At 46.3% G+C, this 21,115-nt stretch overlaps 2 protein-coding genes across 10 annotated transcripts in view; one reads left to right on the top strand and one right to left on the bottom strand.

The window, feature by feature from the left end:
* The window catches only part of TG (thyroglobulin), a 273,073-nt gene that overhangs the window by 169,734 nt on the left and 82,224 nt on the right, over positions 1 to 21,115 (top strand). The window lies entirely within an intron of this gene.
* The window catches only part of SLA (Src like adaptor), an 83,923-nt gene continuing 63,882 nt past the window's right edge, over positions 1,075 to 21,115 (bottom strand). For all 9 annotated transcript variants that reach the window (XM_050801676.1, XM_050801670.1, XM_050801672.1 and 6 more), the window contains 6 exons: positions 15,198 to 15,297; positions 14,288 to 14,374; positions 12,211 to 12,314; positions 9,368 to 9,499; positions 4,344 to 4,476; positions 1,075 to 3,092 (listed from right to left, as the gene is read on the bottom strand). In XM_050801676.1, coding sequence (XP_050657633.1) covers positions 2,879 to 3,092; positions 4,344 to 4,476; positions 9,368 to 9,499; positions 12,211 to 12,314; positions 14,288 to 14,374; positions 15,198 to 15,297 — 770 coding nt within the window. In that variant the 3' untranslated portion in view covers positions 1,075 to 2,878. The remainder of the gene's footprint in view (positions 3,093 to 4,343; positions 4,477 to 9,367; positions 9,500 to 12,210; positions 12,315 to 14,287; positions 14,375 to 15,197; positions 15,298 to 21,115) is intronic.

Below are 21,115 nucleotides of genomic sequence, written 5' to 3'. Positions count from 1 at the left end.
ACATCTCTATTTGCCATTATGTAATTTATTTTCACCTTGTCCCATTTTGTCTCAAAAATGGGACCACAGGTTTTCCTTTCATTCATTTTTGCATTAAAAATTTTTGCATTAAAATTTTAATTTTGCATTAAAATTTTTTGCCCATTTATTTTCAAATTTTGTGTGTCAATAGACAATGCTGGAATTTTAAAAATGTGTCCTCCACACAGCATGATCTTTCAAACATATCAGTGAAATGATCTTATCCCAACTTGGATCCTTTCAGTGGCTCCTCATGTCTCCTAGAACTGACCCTATGCCACCCCCTACCCTCTAGGGCCCTGCAGGACCTTCCTGATACCTCCTACTCACATTCCATGCTTCCCTAGCTCCCTCAGTCTGGCCACCCTGCCTTCTTTTAGCTCCTTCAGCATGCAGTCTTGCTCCTCCTGCCTGCAGGAATTGCCCCATTATTCCTGCGGACTCCATACACTTCCTAGATCTTTACATGGCTGTTTGCTGCTCACCTTTCAGGCCTCAGCCCAAACATTGCCTCTGCTTGGAGGCCTTTCCTAAGCCTGGACCTGAAGGATGCCCTGCCTGCCAGGTGACTGCTTGGAGCCTGCCCTCACCATCATTACCAAGCATCTTGTTTATTTATGATGTCAAACTCCATGATATCAGAGACCTCATCTGGTTTTCATTGCTACAGCCCCAGTCCCTGAGCAGTGTCTATTTAGTAGGTGTCCAGAAATATCTGCAGAAAGAAATTCTTGGAAGAATGAATAGCACAGCTATCACAAGTAATGTGCAGAAAATCTAGGCGAGACGTTTTTATAACAATCGTTCAGAATTTGGTCTTTCCTTCAATCCCTTAGACCCATCTTCAAGTTTCATGAGACACCCCCCAGAGTCATACACTCTGGTTTTTCTTAAGGCCACCCTAAAGAAGATGCTGAGCTGCTAACTGGCACCAGGTTTCTCTGGGTGATCTTTGCTCCTCTCTCTCTAGTTGTACATTTATTTGAGAATTTGAAACCCTCAGAGCTTCTGAATGAAGCACCCATCCCCCTCAACCCAGAAACTCTCCCTATGTGCTAAAGGTTAAATATTTGTTAGGTTTATTTTAATCAGGAATAAATACATGATTTAGCAAAGTGTAATGCTTCCCATTTAGAAATCCCTCTGGTGCTCCCCAAACATTCCAATCACATTCTTCACAACAGAAAACAATACATAAGAACATAAGATGCTGTGCAGACATCTGGAGTTCAGGGGGTCACCTGCCTTATGCGGGAAGTCAATATCCACAGTGTTACATTCATTTCTCATACGTTGGCTGGTTCCTTTGAAATAGCCTTTTGGAATTGTTGGGGAAACCACAGATGTCTCCTTGTATAAACACACTGGAATCTATGATACAGAAAGTCGTGTAACTGCACATATACATACCACTAGCACGATGAGCTCAGATGGACGGAATGCTTATGTGAGCAGACAGACAGGGAGAGGTACTGCAAGCATGTTCCCCTCCTTCCCCAGAATCCCTTTGAAACCGGGAAACATGAGTCATAGATTCATCTGCAGCCCACTCTTTTCCTAGCAGGATTTGGATGGCAGCTTCTCCTTCTCTGGCTATACATTGTGTTTTCTCCCTTGTCTCTTAAAATTATGCGTGACATCATTAATCCACTTGAACTCCCCATCTTTCCTGGAGTTCAGCATTTTTCCTCATATGGATGCCAGACCCTTCTTAGAATAAAGTACTGCGTGAGTTAATTCTTTAGACTGCGTCCATTTCTTAAAAAAAAAAAAATCCAGCTATTCTTACCTACCCGATCCAGCCAGCCCTTCCACTCTGAAGAGCAGCTGGAAAATGAGCTCCTGAGTGTCTCTCACCTGTCTCCAATTCCAGCCTAAGCCATGAGCTGATTTCTCTTTTTACACATTTGTTTATACATTTTTTTTCCCTGTCTACACTGTGAACACCTCTGTTGGGGGTTGGGACTTATGCATCTTTTTTTTTTTTTGGCTTGCCTGACACCTTACACAGGACTTAATGCAATGCCTATTCAGGCAATAAATGAATAGTTGATGCATTCATACAGACAAGAATCCCAGCATCTCAGAGAAGCTCTGTCTGCGCTGCAAAGCCGTGACTGCAGACATCAGGGAAGCTGGTGCTGTTCTAGGCTCGTCCCCTTGATTTCCCTGCCAGCAGCCTTCCTCTCATTCTTCTGGCCCTCTGCAGAATCAGGGGGGCCATCTGACTTCCACCCACATGGCTTTGGTGTGGGAGCAGGCCAAAGGTATCTCCCATTTGAAGGCTAAGAAGTCCTTTGGGCTAATGTTTAGTGTCACGAAGTTCCTTTAAAAAGAGAGGAAATCATACCAGAGGTCCCTATGGATTGGTTAAAGTAGTTCCATTCAGGGCACCCATCTGCAAACCCAGACCTTCTGCCAGGCCACAGCTTTTGTTTCCTCTCCCTCTCAGGCTTGCCCATGCAGAAGTTCTCTCCAATGACCTCAGAGTACTATCTGGACAGGTGCAGTTCCTTGGAGAACAGTCCTGGTGCACTTTCTTGTGCGAGTGGCTTTGTCCTTCCCACACACACAATGTGTGCATACATACATGCTGGGCTTTTCCAAGCATCGCCTGACATGTCATGATCCAATGTTTCGTGATGCCACAGCCCTGATCAGACACCGGGGGGCGGGGGGGTTCCTTTGGTCACGATGTGGATAGAGAAGATGTGAATTTGAGTCTCCGTGTGGCTTCTCTTGGCTTTTAAAATATGTGAGGTTCCCGGGGATCAGGGAACCTTGCTTTTTGCAAGATCCCAGGCAATAGTTGGAACTTCTGTTCCTTTTGGGCATGAACCATTGTGTCTATTCTTGGCTAGTCCTCAAAGTAAGGTGGTGATGAGAAGAATGAGCTTTTTCTCTTGCTGCCACTGTACATCAGGGAGACACTTTTCTTCTTTCGATCAAAGGAGGTGTTGTCCTCACTGGTCAGGGACAGGTAAGAGGCTATGCTCTCTCGAAGGCCATAGCTGAAAAGGGATTCGTCTACCCCAAGTGGGTTCTCTGTTCCCTCAGGGTTCTCATGCAGTCTGTTGGTCAGAAGAAAAGGGGGCAGAGAAAGGGAAAAAAGAGAGTCACAGAGAGAGGAGGGGATAAAGGGCAAGAAAATGAGAACAGCAGGAAAAGAAAAACAAAAATCCTGGTGACTATTTCTCTAACTTATTATAATTTTTATTTATTTATTTTAAGATAGAGTCTTGCTCTGTTGCCCAGGCTGGAATGCAGTGGTGCAGTCTCTGCTCACTGCAACCTCCGCCTCCCTGTCTCAAGTGATTCTCCCGCCTCAGCCTCCTGAGTAGCTGGGATTACAAGCATCCACCACCACACCCAGCTACTTTTTTGTATTTTGAGTAGAGACAGGGTTTCACCATGTTGGCCAGGCTGGACTCAAACTCCTGACTTCAGGTGATCTGCCCACTTTGGCTTCCCAAAGTGCTGGGGTTACAGGCATGAGACACCATGCCTGGCCCTAACTTATTCTAATTATTACCCTTACCTATTATTCTAACTACTCTAACTGCAATTATTCTAACCCATTATTTTAATTCTGGTTCTTACATTTGTGGGCCAAGTGATCTTGTACAAATCACTTAACCCATCTGAACCGCTCTTTTCTTGGATGGCTGATACTTCCAACTGTAAATTTTAGTAAAAATTAACTTTTGTTATTTACAAGAAAGAGTAGTTTTCTTCCTGTCTCGCATACTTTTGATCTCTGATTTTCTTTGATTTGCCAGTGGGATGTCTGGATTGATACTGAATTATTAAGATAACCCACAAATCCCGAACTACAGATATACTTTAAAATTCACAGGCTGACAATGGAATAAACAGAACAAATCCATGAAATTTTTTTTCTCTTAGAAAAAACAAAGAAGTCACTATAGGATTCTGCTGATGTGTTTAAGCTTTGTGAGTAGATTTTAAATAATATTAAATTTACACAGGATGTGTTAGTTTCTAGTATCCTAACAATCAGAAAAAGAAAAGTGGTATATTTCAGCTAGAATGTATACTGCTAGCATAGAATAAGGACTCAGTAAATGTTTGCAGAAACATGGGGAGCTGCCACACACATCGTGAGGCCTGAGGCTGCCCCTGCACCCAGGGATTCCCTTGGTCTACACTTGTGTGGGATGCTCACCCTCTAGTCTCAGCAGGGCTAGATGACCCTGGCCATGGTTTTCATGTACTAGGCACACATACTGTTTTGTGCTCACATGTTCACGGAGCACTTGCATGCACACACACACACACACACACACACACCCCATACTCACCTGGACATTCTCCTCCAGTCCACGGTCTTCTGACGCAAGGTGACAGGTGAGTTGGAGGCCCTCACTGCTGGGGCAGCCGTGCTTTGTGTCAGGCAGGGTGTGGTGAGCACACAGCACAGGCCATCAGCCACCTCTGAGGAGGAAGCAGACAGCCGGTCAGGGACCCTGGATATGCCTCAGCCAGTGTGGGGTTCGGGCCTGAGACACCCACCAGTGCAGCTCCCTGGCTGTTGCCATGGGAAACTGGACCTGAGATTTCAAAGGGGCATGGTAGGTAGTGGCAGTGCTGAAAGCCGTGTGCCCAACTGTTTGAGAAATGTAAGCGTGCCCTGGTATCCTCTGCACTTAGCCGGGCACGGGCAGAGAGAGAGGTTTAAGATCCAGTATCAACCAAGCTTGAATTTGAATTTTAGCTTTACCCGGATCGTAAATTACCAGGAACTTCTCTGAACTTTCCTTTCCTCAACTGCAGAATGAAAGAAATGAGGGAACAAGTGAGTGCCTGCAGAGGCCGCAGACTTCCAGGGTTTCCCACGAAGGCCCAATCCATTGACCTCACAGGGTGTGAGAATGGGGCTGCGTACAATACTGATCCCCACAATTGTGCATTTAGAATGGCACAGGTGGACTAAATACACCTCTAGGAGGAAAGATAAAAGAAACAATGAAAGAAGGAAGGAAAGGAGGGAGGGAGCAGAGGAGGAATGAAAGAGGGCGAGGAGGAAAAGCAAAGGTGAGAGGGAGAAGGAGGAAGAGGAGGAGGTGAAAATAGCACAAAAAGTAGAAGACACAGGAAGGGAGGGAAGAGAAAACAAAGATAAAGAGGGCAAAGAGAGAATGCAGACAAAGAATGAAAATAATCTCTCTTTCACTCTAGAGGCTCATGCACAAAAAGAATAAAAATTAAATAAACCTGTTTCTTTTTTCCCTTGTATGAAAATCTCTCTGTAAAACGTCTGACTCTCAGGGTCCCCCGTCTTTCCAGGTACATTACAAGGTAGCTTCTTTCTCTTGGAAGGCTTCTCCCTAGCCCATGTTATCATGAGAAAGACTTGATTCTGCTGTACTCAGCCATCTTAGAGATTGAGGAAATTCTGTGTAGTCTTGTTCAGGCTGAAAACCCCAGTGCTTCTGTGCCCCGGGGGGAGATGATGTGGCCAAGGGGGTGAGATGCCACTGGCCTCCAGCAGGACTAAGCCACCCCTGGCCTCAGAGCCAATCCACCACCAGGTTTTAGAAAGCACATCACCCCTCTGACAGGCCCCACTTCCCATCTGATTTATGGAGTGCTCTCTGGGGCGTCCTTGCCAAAGAACAAAAGGAATTTGTAGCGGAAGAAGCACACGCAGCCTGTCACAGGGCAGGCAGGCCAGGAAGACCCTGTTACATGGTTTTCAGTCTGACTTCAACTGTGAACTCCAATGTCCACCCACACAGGTGCCCTTGGAGAAATGGGAGGTGAGACCATGAATTTAGGGGGAGATTTAATTGGATGGAAATCTAAAATAATGACCTGTCATGGGTTGGAAATGGAAACGACCTCCCAGGTTATGAGGCGAGGAAGATGAAGCCAGATGCAGAGGCTGGAGAGATCAGCTGCAGTGTGCAGCACAGGCAGGGGACACTCCGTGAGTGTCCTTCCTTAGACAGGTTAATACTCAGCGTGAAAAATACATTTTGACAAAGAGCAAAAGAACCACCACTCATAAGCACATAACATGAGCCCAGCACTGAGCTAGCCTCAGCCCCTGGATCTCATTGAGGCCTTGATCAACTTGTGTGGTCAGTATTGTTTTTTATTTTATTTTATTTTATTTTATTTTATTTATTTATTTTTTTACAGACGGAGTCTTGCTCTGTCGCCAGGCTGGAGTGCAATGGCGCAATCTTGGCTCATTGCAACCTCCGCCTCCCATATTCAAGCAATTCTCCTGCCTCAGCCTCCCAAGTAGCTGGGATTACAGGCACATGCCACCATGCCTGGCTAACTTTTTGTATTTTTAGTAGAGACGGGGTTTCACCACATTGGCCAGGATGGTTTCAATCTCCTGACCTCGTGATCCACCCACCTCGGCCTCTCAAAGTGCTGAGATTACAGGCGTGAGCCACCACACGCGGCCATCAGTGTTTTTATACCCATTTTGGGGAGGGAAAAACTGAGCATCCCAAGGTGAAGTAACTTACTCAGGGCCATAGAAATGTGACCAAAATCAATCTTATTGACTCATTCTAAAAGCAACTCATTGCCTCTTAAATAGAGAAGAAAGATATCCTCCAGCTGTCCCTTGGGTTCAGACACGCTGGTCTATTTCACTCATGTCTACGGCTCATCAGAATGCACATTCCTCTGCACCTTTAGGGTCCAACACCTCTATATTCAAGGGTTCCTAGACCCTTAAGATCCCCAGCCCTTGATTTTCCCAGCCATATTTTAGAATTCATTTATGCCCCACGCACTCTGTTCTCCCAGTAACCACCATGCATGGTGTACTTTAGGTGCCACATTTTTCACATGCATCTTTTTTTTTTCAATTGGACTAGCAGCAATCCTGTGAAGATTATTGCATTTTAATCCCCATGTTGTAAATGAAAAAACTGAGCCTCCAAGATGCCAAGTAATTTGCCTAAAGGCATCATGATAAAAATTATAAGCAACCTGTTGTTAGATGTCTATTCAAATCCCTGGTGCACAATTCCTCTCATTCTGTGTCTTTTTTTTTCTTTTTCTGTGAGACAGAGTCTTGCTCTGCTGCCCATGCTGGAGTGCAGTGGCGCAATCTCGGCTCACTGCAACCTCTGCCTTCCGGGTTCAAGCGATTTTCCTGCCTCAGCCTTCCGAATAGTTGGGATTACAGGTGCCTGCAACCACACCTGGCTAATTTTTGTACTTTTAGTAGAGACGGGGTTTCACCATGTTGGTCAGACTAGCCTCAAACTCCTGACCTCGGGCGATCCGCCCACCTCAGCCTCCCAAAGTGCTGGAATTACAGGCGTGAGCCACCGTGCCCAGCCCATGTCTTTAGAATGAATCCAGTGGAGATAAAAGTGGCCATGTGGCTTCCACTTGGGGATTCTCAACGGGGCATAGGAAGCACTTCGGGTTTTTACACCTTTTCAGTTATTCACAGAGGTGAACAGATGACTGTAATCCATTGAGTGGTTCGATGACCAGGAACATACCGTGGGAAGACACCAGTGCTGCACTGGGGTGAGATATCCCCCATGGTTAAGCAGCGGCGAGTAGATTTGGGTAGCCTGGTAGCCTCATGGCCTCATGGTCCCTAGAAGCTTTGCTAGGACAGCATCCTTCTCATGTTTGCTTTTGTCTATGCAAAACTTATGGTCTCCACACCCCCTCCGATGGTTGTTATTAAAAGCCAAATACCACAACCAACCTTTTCTTACAACCAATATAAGTTGGCTGTTTCCAGGACTCCCTTCCTCTTTCGGTTTTACCTGGCTGCTCAGTTTTCAGATATCACAAGTAATATGTGTTATTTATTTTGCATCTGCTCTTTGGTAGGCTATGCTGAACACGCTACATGAACGATCGTGTTTAATATTTATTCAGTCACCTGCTAGGAGACTGTATTCACTCAGCTCCCATAAATGGGGACCCCAGGTTCTGAGGGGTGGCTGACTTTGCCCAAGGCCTCACAAGGTGCAGATCTGAGCTTGGACCTCCCTTTCCTGAGCAGCCATTTCTGCTTCATGCCCTGCTGCTTCTCATGGGCCAGCTGTGGTAACCAAAGTCCTGTGGACCTGTTTCTACTTGAAATGCACTTTGCTTGCTCAGTTCAAGACCACATATACAAGAGAATGCCAACAAAGTTGCCCTAAGCATGTGAGGTCAAGCATCCTGAACCCAGAAGGGGGAAGATGCTGTCAAAGCAAAAGCAACCTCTTCCTTTCCTCCATGCAATATGCGAGTAAGTGGGAAGGACGCTGATGTTCCGCTGGGTAAAAGTGGCTGGTATTTAATGGGAGCTCGTGGTTATGAGCCAGGCACCCTCCCCACTTTCCATGAACTGACTCTGTGGACCCTCATGGTGTCCTTGGGAGGGGGACCTATTCGTGTCTGCCTGGCACAGATGAAGAAAGTGAGACACAAACAGCCAGCCTCAGGCTGCCCAGCTAACACTGAGTGGATCTGGGATAGAAACAGAGCTTCCAGAGCTGGTTTTTGGAAATTTAGCATTTAGCCAACTGTTCACAATTTCTCCCTTTTCTGTAGGGTAAAGTGCTGACTCCTGAGCTGATGTTTGGGCCTTTCACAGTGTAACTCAACTTTCTCTCTGTGGCAGTATCCTACACTCTTCCAGCCACCAACACCACATGATGCTTCCTTTATCTCAGTGGATGCTCCCCATCTTATCAGCCTGGGAGAATTCAGACCTCTCTCCTGGGTCTGTGACGGGCACAAAAATGAGTTAAATGTAATTCCTAGTCTTTAGGAGCCTGTTGAGGAACACAGCCTAGCACACAATTAACCAGGCCACGCGGGAGCATGATCGGAATGCTGGGAAAGAAATCCTTGGCATGCTCTGAGCACAGCGAAGACAGGCAGCCACTGCTAACTCCTACAGCTTCATCGCAGAGGCGATTCATGTTGGCCTTGAAGGCCAATGAGGATTTTGACAAGCAGAAAAGGGAGAATGAGTGGTACTCTAGAACAGAGCCCCAGAGGCTGGAATATGTATGGCCCACTTAAGGATGTGCAAGCTGGTTGCAGTTGTGAATCTAGGCACACCCTAACTTGTTTAATGCACAGGTCAAGAGAGGGCAAATTTGAGATTAGCTGCATTTTGCTTATTAAGGCAGCATGCGCAAGCAATCTGTTTCAGTCTGAAATTTACAGTCTGAATTAACAAGAGAGCATATCACGAAGGCAGCATGGGCAGAAAGCAAGAGTAAATCACTGCATTTATTGGCGACCCCTCTGCATTCCAGACAGATAGTGCCGCAGAGCAATTAGCTAAGAGGGGTTCCACCATCACAGTCGCTCCAGATTGAATGTCTCTTACCAGAATAGTGGTTCACCAGGTCCTCCAGGCACTGGAAGGTGAGCCTCGGGGAAATGTAGTACCAGTTGTTGGGCAGGCGGAAAATGCGGTAATGCTTTACCTGCCTGTGTCTCACCGACAGTGAGTAAAACCCTGCAGGAGGTGGAGTAAAAGTCAGTGGATTCCACCTGTCCTCACCCCAAGGCACGCAGCTAACCAGCCCACCACCACTGAGGCAGGGATACCTGCCCACCCTTGGGATACAACAGTGATGCTAGGACGCAGCCCTTCCTTCCACTAGACCCTTCTCTGTTTAGATGTTGCTTCCTGTTAGAGACTGCAGGAGTGTATTATTATGTCAAACCAGATGTGTTCATCATATGTTCCTTACAGGTTTTTAGGAGCACAGGTTTCATCCTCTTGTCTGTTTTTTTTTTTTTTTTTTTTTTTTGAGTCTGGGTCTTGCTCTGTCACCCAGACTGGAGTGCAGTGGCGCAATCTCAGCTCACTGCAACCACCATCTCCTGGGCTCAAGGGATCCTCCCACCTCAGCCTCTGGAGTAGCTGGGACTACAGGCATGCGCCACTATGCCCGGCTAATTTTTGTATTTTTTGTAGAGATGGGGTTTTGCTACATTGCCTAGGCTGGTCTTGAACTCCTGGACTCAAGTGATCCACCCACCTCGGCCTCCCAAAGTGCTGGGATTACAGGCCTGAGATACCGTGCCCGGCCTCGTCCTCTTTGCTTTTTGAGGCAAACACACTGGGGTGCTTCCACATCCTAAGGCCAAATGGAATGACTGTAGTGTGGTTGCAACTTGGAGCTCCAGGATCTGTGGTGGTTTTTGATTCCTTCCCGAGTACACTCCAAGATGTCACCCCTACTGTTTTTCAGCCCCTGTCCCACCAGCGCTGCCACAGCACACATTTGAACAGGTCCTTGCAGTTATGCCCCCTGTTTCTTTGTCTGTACTCTCTCTGACTTATGCTTAGTCTTCTCAGAAATTTGGAGCAGTTGAGTCATCTTTCTGGGTATCCGTAAGAACCACGTGAAAGGCGGGTTATTGCTCTTTGAGCCTCGTTAGAGCAATGACCTGGTATGGGTTGGTAAGAGTAGAGCCGCGGGCATGTGCCTCGATTTCCCCAAGTGCAAAATGAGAGAATTGGATGTAGGCCATGTTTCAGGGTCCTCTCTTGCTCTATCTTCTGGGGTTCCAGGAGTAGAAAACACCCAAGAGACAGAGGAGAAAGGGAGCTGATTGATTCTTTGCTATCTCTGCTGGGCAGGGCTAAGCAATGGCCAAGAAATCTCTGTTAATTCTCAGAAAGATCATAGGAGGTATTGCCCCCAATTATTTTAAAGACGGGAAAACAGAGGCCTAGAGCCCCTGTGAGATATGGCCAGAGGCATGGGGCTTGGGAATGCCACTCTGGGGTGTGAACCTTATCCTCAGCACATCCCTCACAGTGCTCCAGGCCTGCCATGAGTCAACCCAGCGTGAGCCTTCCCGTAAGGTCAGCGGAACTGGGAGTGTGGTAAGCAGACCGAGGGTAGCAAGTAAAACATTGTCAGAGCTTTGCATACCCACGGTGGGCCTGCCACACCCACCCAGCTCCAGCACGACGGCACATCTGCCTGATGACATCTTTATTTTTAGATGAGCTGCGGCACCCACCCTGGGTTCTTCCTCCGTTTGGCCAGGCCAGTTTAGAAGTTTCTTTCTGAGTCGGGCCATCCTGCCTCCGGGGACCTCTAGGACAGGCACAGGATGTTTTGCTTTTGCATTGATCTTTCTGTCCCCCAGCATGTTTGGTTTTTATAGAGAAAAGTTGATCTTGGATTTTTTTAAATCATGTATATGGGGTCCCTGCTTTCTGAAAGCAAGGCTGGTGTCCATTTTGGTGAAGGACTCTAGCACCAGGTGGCTTTGGCACTTATTAGGTGCGTGGAAAGTACTCTCAGATAGTGTGTTTTCTCTTATTTGATACTGAATGTACAAGAAGCAAGCCAAGAACTTGAAGATACCTTCTGAATTTTAAAAAAGCTATTATTATTATTTAGTCTGGGAAAATCCTAGCTGTGAAGTATTTGGGAATAAACACGGTACTCTCCTACTGTGAATCTCATGGTCTAGATCAGGGGGCCGAGGCTTAGAGAGAGAAGTGGTAACTTAGTAATTTGTAAGGCTAAAATTGGAACTTGGGACCCTTGCTTTGAATCGTGACAAAGAGCTCACTCTATTTATGTTTTTACTGAGGTACTTAATGCATATGATGCAAGGAAATTGTAATGCTAGAGAGGATGGTGACTGTGTGTGAGAACACATCTGATTCTCTGAGCTGTCTGACTTAGTTACAGAGCACAGAAGAAACTGACATCGGGACTCTCTGTGCAGCAAGAGCAACACAAACATTATTACATTTGAATTTCACTCCAACCTTACAAGGGAAGGGTGTTCTCTCCATTTCACAGATGAGAACACTGAGTTCAGACAAATCAGTCACAGAGCTTGACAGCACAGACCAGGCTTGTACCAAAGGCTATGTTCTATCTGCCCAGCATCTGCCTACACACTGCATTCAGTTTTGTTCTCAGTTGCTGGAAAAATTTCCAGCAGGAGCCATCAGGCCTGATGTTGGCCAGGCCCGTGGCCGTGCCCAGCCGGCTCCCCACTGCCTGTCTCTAGTCTCCTTGCTTCTCCACTGGCCTCCCCAGCAGCGTGTGGGCTGCAGGGAGCTTAACTACATCGGATCAATTTGCATGGACGTAGGAGGAAGGAAAATGAAGCCGTATAATGAGTCAGCCGGGAACAAAACATGCTTGTCTGCCCCAGACGGGGAAAGATGAGTTGGGGGCCACTCACCTTTCTTGGTCTCACTCTCCCTGATCATGAAGGAGCCGACCTTTGTGTCTGGCAGCTGCAGCAGCTCCTCGGCCTTGTCTCTGCCCAGACCCTCAAACAGCCAGCTGGAAAGGAGGAAGACAGCCGTTAGGATCCGGAACAAGCCCTCCCCCAGGAAAGGCGGGAATGGGCCTCCCACCATACTAAGCACTTGAAAGCTAATCCTCATCTCCACCCACTAAGACAGGTAGCATTATCTCTCTTTCACAGACAAGAATACTAAGGGTTCCAGTGATTAAGTAATTTGCTCAAAATACCATGTCAGCAGTTGATAGAGTTAAAATTAGAATGCATTTTTCTGGGACATCCAATTCCATAACCACCATACTTCACTGCTGCTCTTCCTTTTATTTGTGTGTGTGTGTGTGTGTGTGTGTTTTTAATGGAGTCCTGCTCTGTCACCCAGGCTAGAGAACAGTGGTGTGATCTTGGCTCACTGCATCCTCCACCTTCCAGGTTCAAGTGATTCTTCTGCCTCAGCCTCCCAAGTAGCTGGGATTACAGGCATGCACCACCACATCCGGCTATTTTTTGTATTTTTATTAGAAATGGGAATTCACCATGTTGGCTGGGCTAGTCTTGAACTCTTGACCTCAAAGCCATCTACCCGCCTCAGACTTCCAAAGTGCTGGGATTATAGGCGTGAGCCACTGTGCCCAGCCCTGCTCTTCCTATTTGATATGTTAAGGGATGTGATCACCTCTATTAGATTGGTAGCCTCATAGGGTCATAATTATGTCACTCCTCCTGGGTCTTCACTACCCCCAGCTCCCACCAGCTGCAGCCCCATATCTTCAGCATGAAGGCGTTGATGGGTGCTTGCTAATGAATGAACAGCTCCAGGGCGAGCAACTGATGTAGAAGAGTCATGTGATTCCCATCTCTTTCAGAACGTGACTCGCATGGCAGCTCCTGCTCCACTTTTGTTCACCTTCATCATCCTAAGCATGGAAATGGCATCTGATATTCAGTTTTAAGATCATGAATACTAAAACTTGCAGAATTCCAGTCTTCAAAGGATTCAGGTGGTTATCTCTGTTTTGCAAGATGAGCGTGTGGCACGTAGAGTCCTCCTCTGGACGTGAAGAAGTAACTTAGTGTTTATCAGTGGCTGCCTCCTTTCTTTTCCATTTCCAATATGCTGTGCATTTCTTTGCCAACTTCTGGCCTCGGTAACTTGACAGATGAGGATAACGTAACTCCAGGAGGTGAAGTGACTTTTCCAAGACCCTCACATGGAAGGAGGGAAGCAAAGATTTGTGCCCAGGTGTGCAGGACTCCAAAGCCACCCAGGAGGCTGCAGAGGCCTCACAGGCACGACTACAGGAGAAAGCAGGGTGCTTATTTTCTCATCGGTTGAGCCTACTTTTCTAAGATTTATCTTGTTCGTCTTACCCATTTTTCAAGGAAGGCACATAAGCATTTTTGGCAGTAAGGATTCTGTGTGTTTCTGGATAGGCATTTGATTAGAATATAGCTAATATTTATCGAGTGCTTACTGTAATGCTTGGCATTGCTCCAAGGACTATACATGTATCATTATATCTTATTCTCCTAACAGCCCTACATTTTGATCATATTGTCATATATTATTATCCCTGTCGTTCTATGTTATGATCTCTACTTGACAGGTGAGGAAAGGGAACTGATGCATAAAAAGCTTGTTCACTGGCACACAGCCAGTAAGTGACAGAGGCAGGATTTGAACCTAGACACACTGACTTCTAGTCTCTGCACTGTGCTGTGCCCTCCGATAACATTTCCCAGCTGTTTACCACTCTGTGCCAGGAAGACCATGTTAGAGCTGAAAGGTCCAACTTCCTTCATTTTACTGAGGGAGAAGTTGAGTCCCAGAGAGCAGAAGAGATAAATTAGCTCAAGGTTGCTCCTTTCCTTATTGACTGGGTTGGGAGCAGGAATATCTCTTCTTGACCCAGTGCCTTCCTTTCCACTATGAATGCTGGAAACTTTGTTCCACCTTATGAGTCAGCAGCATAAGCATCATGCTTAATTGATGCCATTTGAGAAACGTACTCACCCATGGTAAACTCTGGCCACACATATTCCAGGGATGTAACTCTCTCGACCAGTGCTAAGAGAAATAGCTTTCCACCAGCCCCCTTCACTGTGAGAACAAGAACAGAGAACACAGAAATAAGTAAATAGCAAAACCAAAGGATGAATGAACAGAGTAATCAGATTTGACCCAGGACAGGTTGGAACATTCCTCTTTTAAGATCTGTCACTGGCCACGTTAACCCAAATTCCATCATCTGAAAATCTCCTTTTTAAAGTATATGTGTCCAGTGGATAGCCCTCCATTGCAAGCCAACTGGGAAACCCTCCCGTGTGCTCGAAATAGCTGCTTTTCAGGGTTTAGCAGTTAATGTTCCCAACTGTTGGAGGCTTTTTAAAAATAAATCTTTACTATATTGATTTATACTCTGCAGTATAACCAAATATAGTTTCAATTATCTGCATCAATGAAGATCTAAATAAAAGGGGCTCAGAACTCCTGTCGTGTTCTATAGCCCATATTGAATCAGACTGCAGAGGTAAGAGGAGAGAAGGCAAATCTTTTATATTTCTCATCCAAAGGATTTCCAGGCCCCGGGGCTGCCTTCCCAGTCTTCATTCCTACATAGCATCAACACTGCACATGTGGTGGGAGATGAGAAGAATATGAGAAGAGGTTGGATCATAAAAGATCTCAAAAGTCAAGTTAAGGAATTTAAATTTGATCTACCAGGCAGTGGAGAGCTGTGGAAGGTTCTAGAGCACTGGCCACATTAAAGAGGAGGGTTGCAGTATGGGTCAAATTTCTCACCTCGTAATGGGACCAGGACTCATGTGGACCTACACCAGTCTAGCTAAAAATCAAATACTTTTCACCCAAACCAAGTTTATCCTATTTTGAAGATTGCACAAGTTTTGGAGAGCTGACTCACTCAGAAATCACACGCAGTTTCTCCCCTCGGCGGAATATCGGGGGACTGATGTCAGGAGATGGGTAGTCACTCAGCACGGCAAGGAAGTCGCTATCAAGTCCTGGGGAAACAAAGGCAAGGGGGAAGGGGGCAGGTTGCTTTTTATTCACAAGGAGCTTAAAGGTAGCCTTGGGAGGGAGGGTATGAAGATGAGATTTTCCAGCAGGAGATACCTTTCTTGTTTTGAACCACCAATTTACAGCAAGGTCCTCTCTTCAGACATGGCTCTGCAGGGTGTGCGTACGAGCCCTGAGGATCAGTGACATACTCCTATTCTTAAGCCTTCCTTGGCCCTGATGTTCCCGTCTGAGAAATGGAATCCAGAGGCTGTGAGATGAGTCACAGGGGCTGGTTTCAGGCCCTGTTCTGAGTCTACTAGCCTCACTCTCTCCGTCTTTAAAATGGGACTAACAATACCTCATTCCAGGGTCCTTAGGAGAGGAGATGAGAGTATGTTACACCACATACATTCCCCTAAGTTGCTATAATAACACCCCTTCTCATTACCAAAGCCTCGGGTGTCCACTCTGAGACCCAGAGTTGTTATATCTGTGACATTTTCAGGGAAAGGGTGTCAGGAAAAATGAGTTCTGAGGACACATTAGGACCATGAGGTGGTAACTCTGAGGTTAAAGAAAATACTTATTTCTTGCAGAACATAAGGCCCCACGCTGGGCATTTATTTAATAGGGACATTTGTTGAGGGTGGGGGTGGTGGAAGAAAAATTTAGTACTTTTCCTGATAGTGTATTGAAAGGAATTCTGATGAAGTTTTGAGAAGGAAAGAGGGCTGTCTGGCTCCTGACCGTAGAGGAGAGACAGTGATTTTGCTTTTTGACACTAAGTGATACATCTGCTTCTATCCTTAGTGATCTGACGTAATTCAGATGCATTAGATGCAGGGTAATATTTGAATACATTTTGGGGGGAAATAATAAGATGTCTTCCATATCAGCAAATGCAGTTATTATTTGCTGTGACTTTCATCACTCCACCTGCTGGCTGGGACTTTGAACTTAAAATTCTGGGTAACATCATCTGTTCATTCATTCGGCAGCTACTTACTGAGCACCTGTCGTGAGTCAGCATAGGTGAGCAAAGCAAGCCCATTCTTGCTGCTCTCATGGAGCTCACGTTCTACAGGATACGTAAATAGTCACGGGAGGAACTGTTCCCTGGTTCGCTCACCCCAAGAAGATCTGGAGAAATCCCAGCACTCAGGCTTGTGGGCTCCGTGGCCCAAACAAGCCACTTCCTAGGATCCACATAACCCCAGATCCTGCCTCTTACAACTCATATGTCTTGCAGCCTCTAAGTCATAAGCCTCTCGGGCAGACTAAGTCTAAAGGGAGATTAAAGAGTAGAATCAGTGAGAAAGATGAGTGAGGTTTTGAGTGAAGGTTATGCTTATCAATTGATAAATGAATTAGAAGCCAGTGATCATGGTGGAACAGTGCAGTCGAATGTATTGTTCATTTGGGGAAGCTGAGTCGCTGACAATAAGCCATGTAAAAGCAAGAGTTTCTGGATGTGAGACAGAAACCAAGAGTGTTATTTAGTGGCTTTCTAAGTCTTGGAAAGGGATCAGGGCTTTTGAGAAACAGTTGTGTCGGGATGTAAAAGGGCCGGCCCAGCCAGACCACTGACCTGTCCTGCTGCAGATCTTCCCCAAGCCTGTGGGGGCAGCTCCCTCACATTCTGCTTTGCTGAATTCAAAAAAGGGATTCTTCCCTGTGTCGCTTTGACTTCACTCCAGTAAGTAGGGGCAGCGTTACAGTTGTGTTAAGTTTGAAGCCAGAAGTCCCAAGGTCTCACAAAGGGCAAGTTCACGTTCAGTGGGGCATAAAGTTTATGCAAATTTGGCAGTCCTCTTTGAGAAAAAATACACAATTGCAAGTACAAAATGAGGGACAGATCCCAGGAAGGTGCTGTACCAACAAGGGGGTCTCAGGCATATGATTTGTTTGACTTCCTGGCAAATCTGCCCAGAAGCTGAGTCTGACTTTGCCACTCACTGAGTGGAACGCCTCCTTCTTCTCTTGGGCCTGGGTTTCCTAGTCTAGAAAATGAGAGGTTGAAAAGCACCTTCAAGATGGAAATCCATCTTCCTGGACTAATGGCCGCCACATATGAAAGGGCTGTATATTACTGTGGTACTCTGCTGCCTCGGCTACATGTGATAGGCCTTTCTCCAACTTGCCAGGTGCCCTGGTTCTCAGAGCCTCCGCACAGGCTGTTCCCTCTGCCTGGAACACACCCTGCTCTTCCCTCCCTCACCCCTCCCACCTGTGTTAACTCTAAACTCACCTCTGCAGAGGCTCCTGAGGAGGCCCAGCCTTCCTGCTGTACTAATTCTTCCTCTTGGCCCCTAAGATTTTCCTCTGAAGTGGTTACCCCAGGTTGCATTTTCCCATTTGTGTGACTGTCAGGGGAATGCCCATCTCTCCCCACCCCTGGCTGTGAGTTCCAGGAGGGCAGAATACCCGTGTCTTCTGTGTCTGTAGCCTGTGCCACACCTGTTTTATAAAGGATGCTCAAAGCAGTCTTACTGAATGTGCAGAGTGGTCCCTGTGCTGCAGTGTCCCTTAAATACAGCTGTCAAGCTGCAGTTTTAAAGCAGATCCAGGCAGAAGGAAACCTGATTTGTGGGAGGCAGCTGGGTAGGTGGCCATTGTGGAACCAGCCCCTTGTGAAAAACATGTTGAAATGGAGAGGCACAGAGTGCGTCCTCTGTGACAACAATAGAACCTTGAGATAGATGGTGTGTCTACCGAGGGGTTTGAGCTTTAATGTCAAATTCAAGATTAAGACTGTGGAACAGAACAATTGTCTTTCCTAACATTAAAAACAAAAACCAACAGAAACAAAAACAAAAGCAAAATCCCATTATAAAAACCACCGTTCCAATGAGGGAAAGGCAGGCTTAAAGGGTTGGAGAGTTTCAATTTCACAATAACAAAGTTAAGTTTCCTGTGGAATTTCCGTAATAGTGATGTTTTGATAGCTATGGCACTTAAACATCACTGAGGAAACTTTGCATCTGGGCTCTTGCTTAAGGGTCAGATAACCTGTGCCTGATCCTTTGCAAGAGATTTCACCTCTCTTTATCATGACCATTAGCCAAACGGGACAGAGTCACTGGGAAGGTATTACAGTTTGACTCGTACTTCTGTGGGGCAGGGTGGCCATTCTAAGCAAGGCCTGGTGCCAGGATCCCTTCAAAGTCTTCCCTGAGCTTTGGTTGCTACAGAAAAATAAATGCAATGTAGGAAATTTAAGTTTGTTGGTAAAGGTGAAACATATTATCATCTACTCCCAGAACTCCTTAGCTTTATGGAGAGCTCAGCGTTTGAATTCAAGCAGAGATAACTGAGTGAGGCAGAGAAGAGGACAGCTGAGGAAGTCAGTGGAATTATTGCAGACCTAACATAAGGAAACAAATTAAATGAAGACATAAGCACTGCGCATGAAAGAAGAAACCCAGAGAGAATTTTGGGGAGAGAAAATGGGGCTTTGAAATCAATCAGAACTGGCTAACATCCCGCCTCCCCCACTACATAGTGGTGCAATTTGGGGGGAGATTTATTTTTAACTAATCTGAGCTTGATTTCTTCATGAATAAAAAGGGAAAATGCCAAAATATGCCTCATAGGATTGAGTGAAGGATTCATGATGTATTGCATATCAGGGCCTGCCTTAGTAAGTGGAAGGTAATATTATTTTCATGGAGAGCAGGGTCACCAGACCACAACTTGAGACCAGTGTTAGCCAATAACTTTCTAAAATTTGCAAACTAGTAGTGTAAACTTGAAAATTGCTTACTCTCTAAAAATGAACTCCACTTGGTGAGAACAGAAGGTGAAATTCAAAGGACCAAATATTTGCTGATAGCTCAACTTAAGAATGTCAGGTTGAACAAAATGTACAAAAGCATAAAACAGGAAACGAATTCACAAAGGGGAGGGACCCAGGCAGGCCTTACGGGACTTAGTCAAGAGAGGAGAGACCCTTTTGTAAATTGTCGTTCCTTGGTGCTGCATGACCATTTCTTTTTAAATACTAAGAACATTCTCAGTCACTCCCACTTGTAACTGTCTAGTAAAACTAGTCATTTGTCACTTCCAGTGCCCTGCCCAGCCCTACAGAAAATACGTGATCATTTAAGGGTGAAGAAGCCAAAGCTGGGAGAGTTTTAGTCACATATCTAGGGAAAAGCATGAAGATTTCGAAGCCCGGGGTCCTTCACAGAGCCACACAGCTCTCCTTGTCACTTAATCTCCAAGCTTTCCTCAGCCCACACTTGACCCTTAACAGGGGAGACAAAGGCAGACTCCAGCTGAGTCTTCAGGGTTAGCATGAGCAGCTCAGGGCAGCTGGTGGGTAGGGAGCTGTACAGCCCAGGAATTGTAGCCTCTTGTTTTGCATGCCCTGGAGTCATGCCTAAACTCATGGTCTCTTGAGGGGTCAAAGCAGGCCTGACTTTTAGTGTCTTCTTCAGGCCACACACACACACACACAGGATTATACATGCAACTACCCAATCACACAGAGCTGGGCCGGGTAGAAAGTCTACCAAGTTCTGCGGGTCACGGTGAACCAGGCTTGTGAGCCCTCTTAGTCATATGTAAACGGCTGTGTTTGAGACCAAGTAACCCTCAAAGCTCTTTTCTGCCCATGCCTTGGTTTTTCCATATGTTAGTGGGGACAGATTGGAACTGCACAGACCTGGAGGCTTTTCAGGGTCAGTCTCAACTCTCTTAGATGCTAGAGGGATATAGGCAGGGCTAGCATAGAACAGAAGCAAGAAATAGTTAAAATGAATATTTTGGACTGCATAGACTCAGAATGTGCTTTGCTTGGGCACCCAGGGCTTCTCAGACTTCCGTTGTTTTCATACCACCATCCCCTTCCTCCCCCTCCTCGTCATCACCAGCAGCAGCAGCAGCAGGGAGCACAGCTCTGAGGGGAACCAGGCACTGGGCCGTGGTGGTACCCAGGTTACCCCTGAAGTCCTCACGCCTCCCTGTGAGGTTGATAGATTGAAACTCCCTTATTTTGAGTATGAGGAAATAGAGGCACCGTGAGGTCCAAAGACCGCTCAAGAGCACACAGCCAGGAAGTTGAGTGCCAGGTTTCAAAACCAGGTCTCCCTGGGCAGGGCAGGGCGTGGCTGTGTCTGGACCACTCAGCTCTCCTTTGTCATAGTCGACAGCACTAGTTACTTGATAATGCCTTTTTAAAAATTAATTTACTTAAAAAAAGCTTGAGTGCTATTCTAAGCAATGTGACATCATGGATTTCTCAGGCTAGTTATATATTTTATGACGTTCATCAATGTACAATGATGTAAAAGTTGAATGATCATGTTCCGGCTAAGGCCATCTCATGTATCAGCAGCGAGGTTAGACGCAAATAGAAAAAAAGGATCTGGTCCAAGATTTGACACAGATTCACTGTCTGTGGGACCCCTTGCTAGGGTACTTGAGCATCTGTGTCACTAAATCTGGTGGCCAGGCACATTCTCAGTCACTCGAGAGCAAGCCTATCCTCTCCCAGAACATGTGGGCTTCTTGAAACCCTGTCCTTTTCAGGCACACACTGAGGTGGGGAGATGGACCTTGGAGTCAGACCACCTGGCTTTGAATTCCAGCTGTCTCGTCTGAGCTGTATGGCCTCAGGCAAGTCATTTAAGCTTCTTGTACCTCAGATTCTCCAACTGCAAAACAGAGATGATAATAGGCAGAAGCCTCGCGGGGCTGTGAGAATCGAGTCTGTGATAGCACTGGGCACTGTGTCTGGAGGCGGTGAGCACCAAGCGACTCTAATCATTCCCATTTTACAAAGGAGGACAGAGAGACTAAGGAGATAAACTCTTTCTC

Source organism: Macaca thibetana, chromosome 8 (genome assembly GCF_024542745.1).
Source record: "Macaca thibetana thibetana isolate TM-01 chromosome 8, ASM2454274v1, whole genome shotgun sequence".
NCBI classification, from domain to species: Eukaryota; Metazoa; Chordata; class Mammalia; order Primates; family Cercopithecidae; genus Macaca; species Macaca thibetana.
This window is presented reverse-complemented; position numbering and strand designations above follow the sequence as displayed.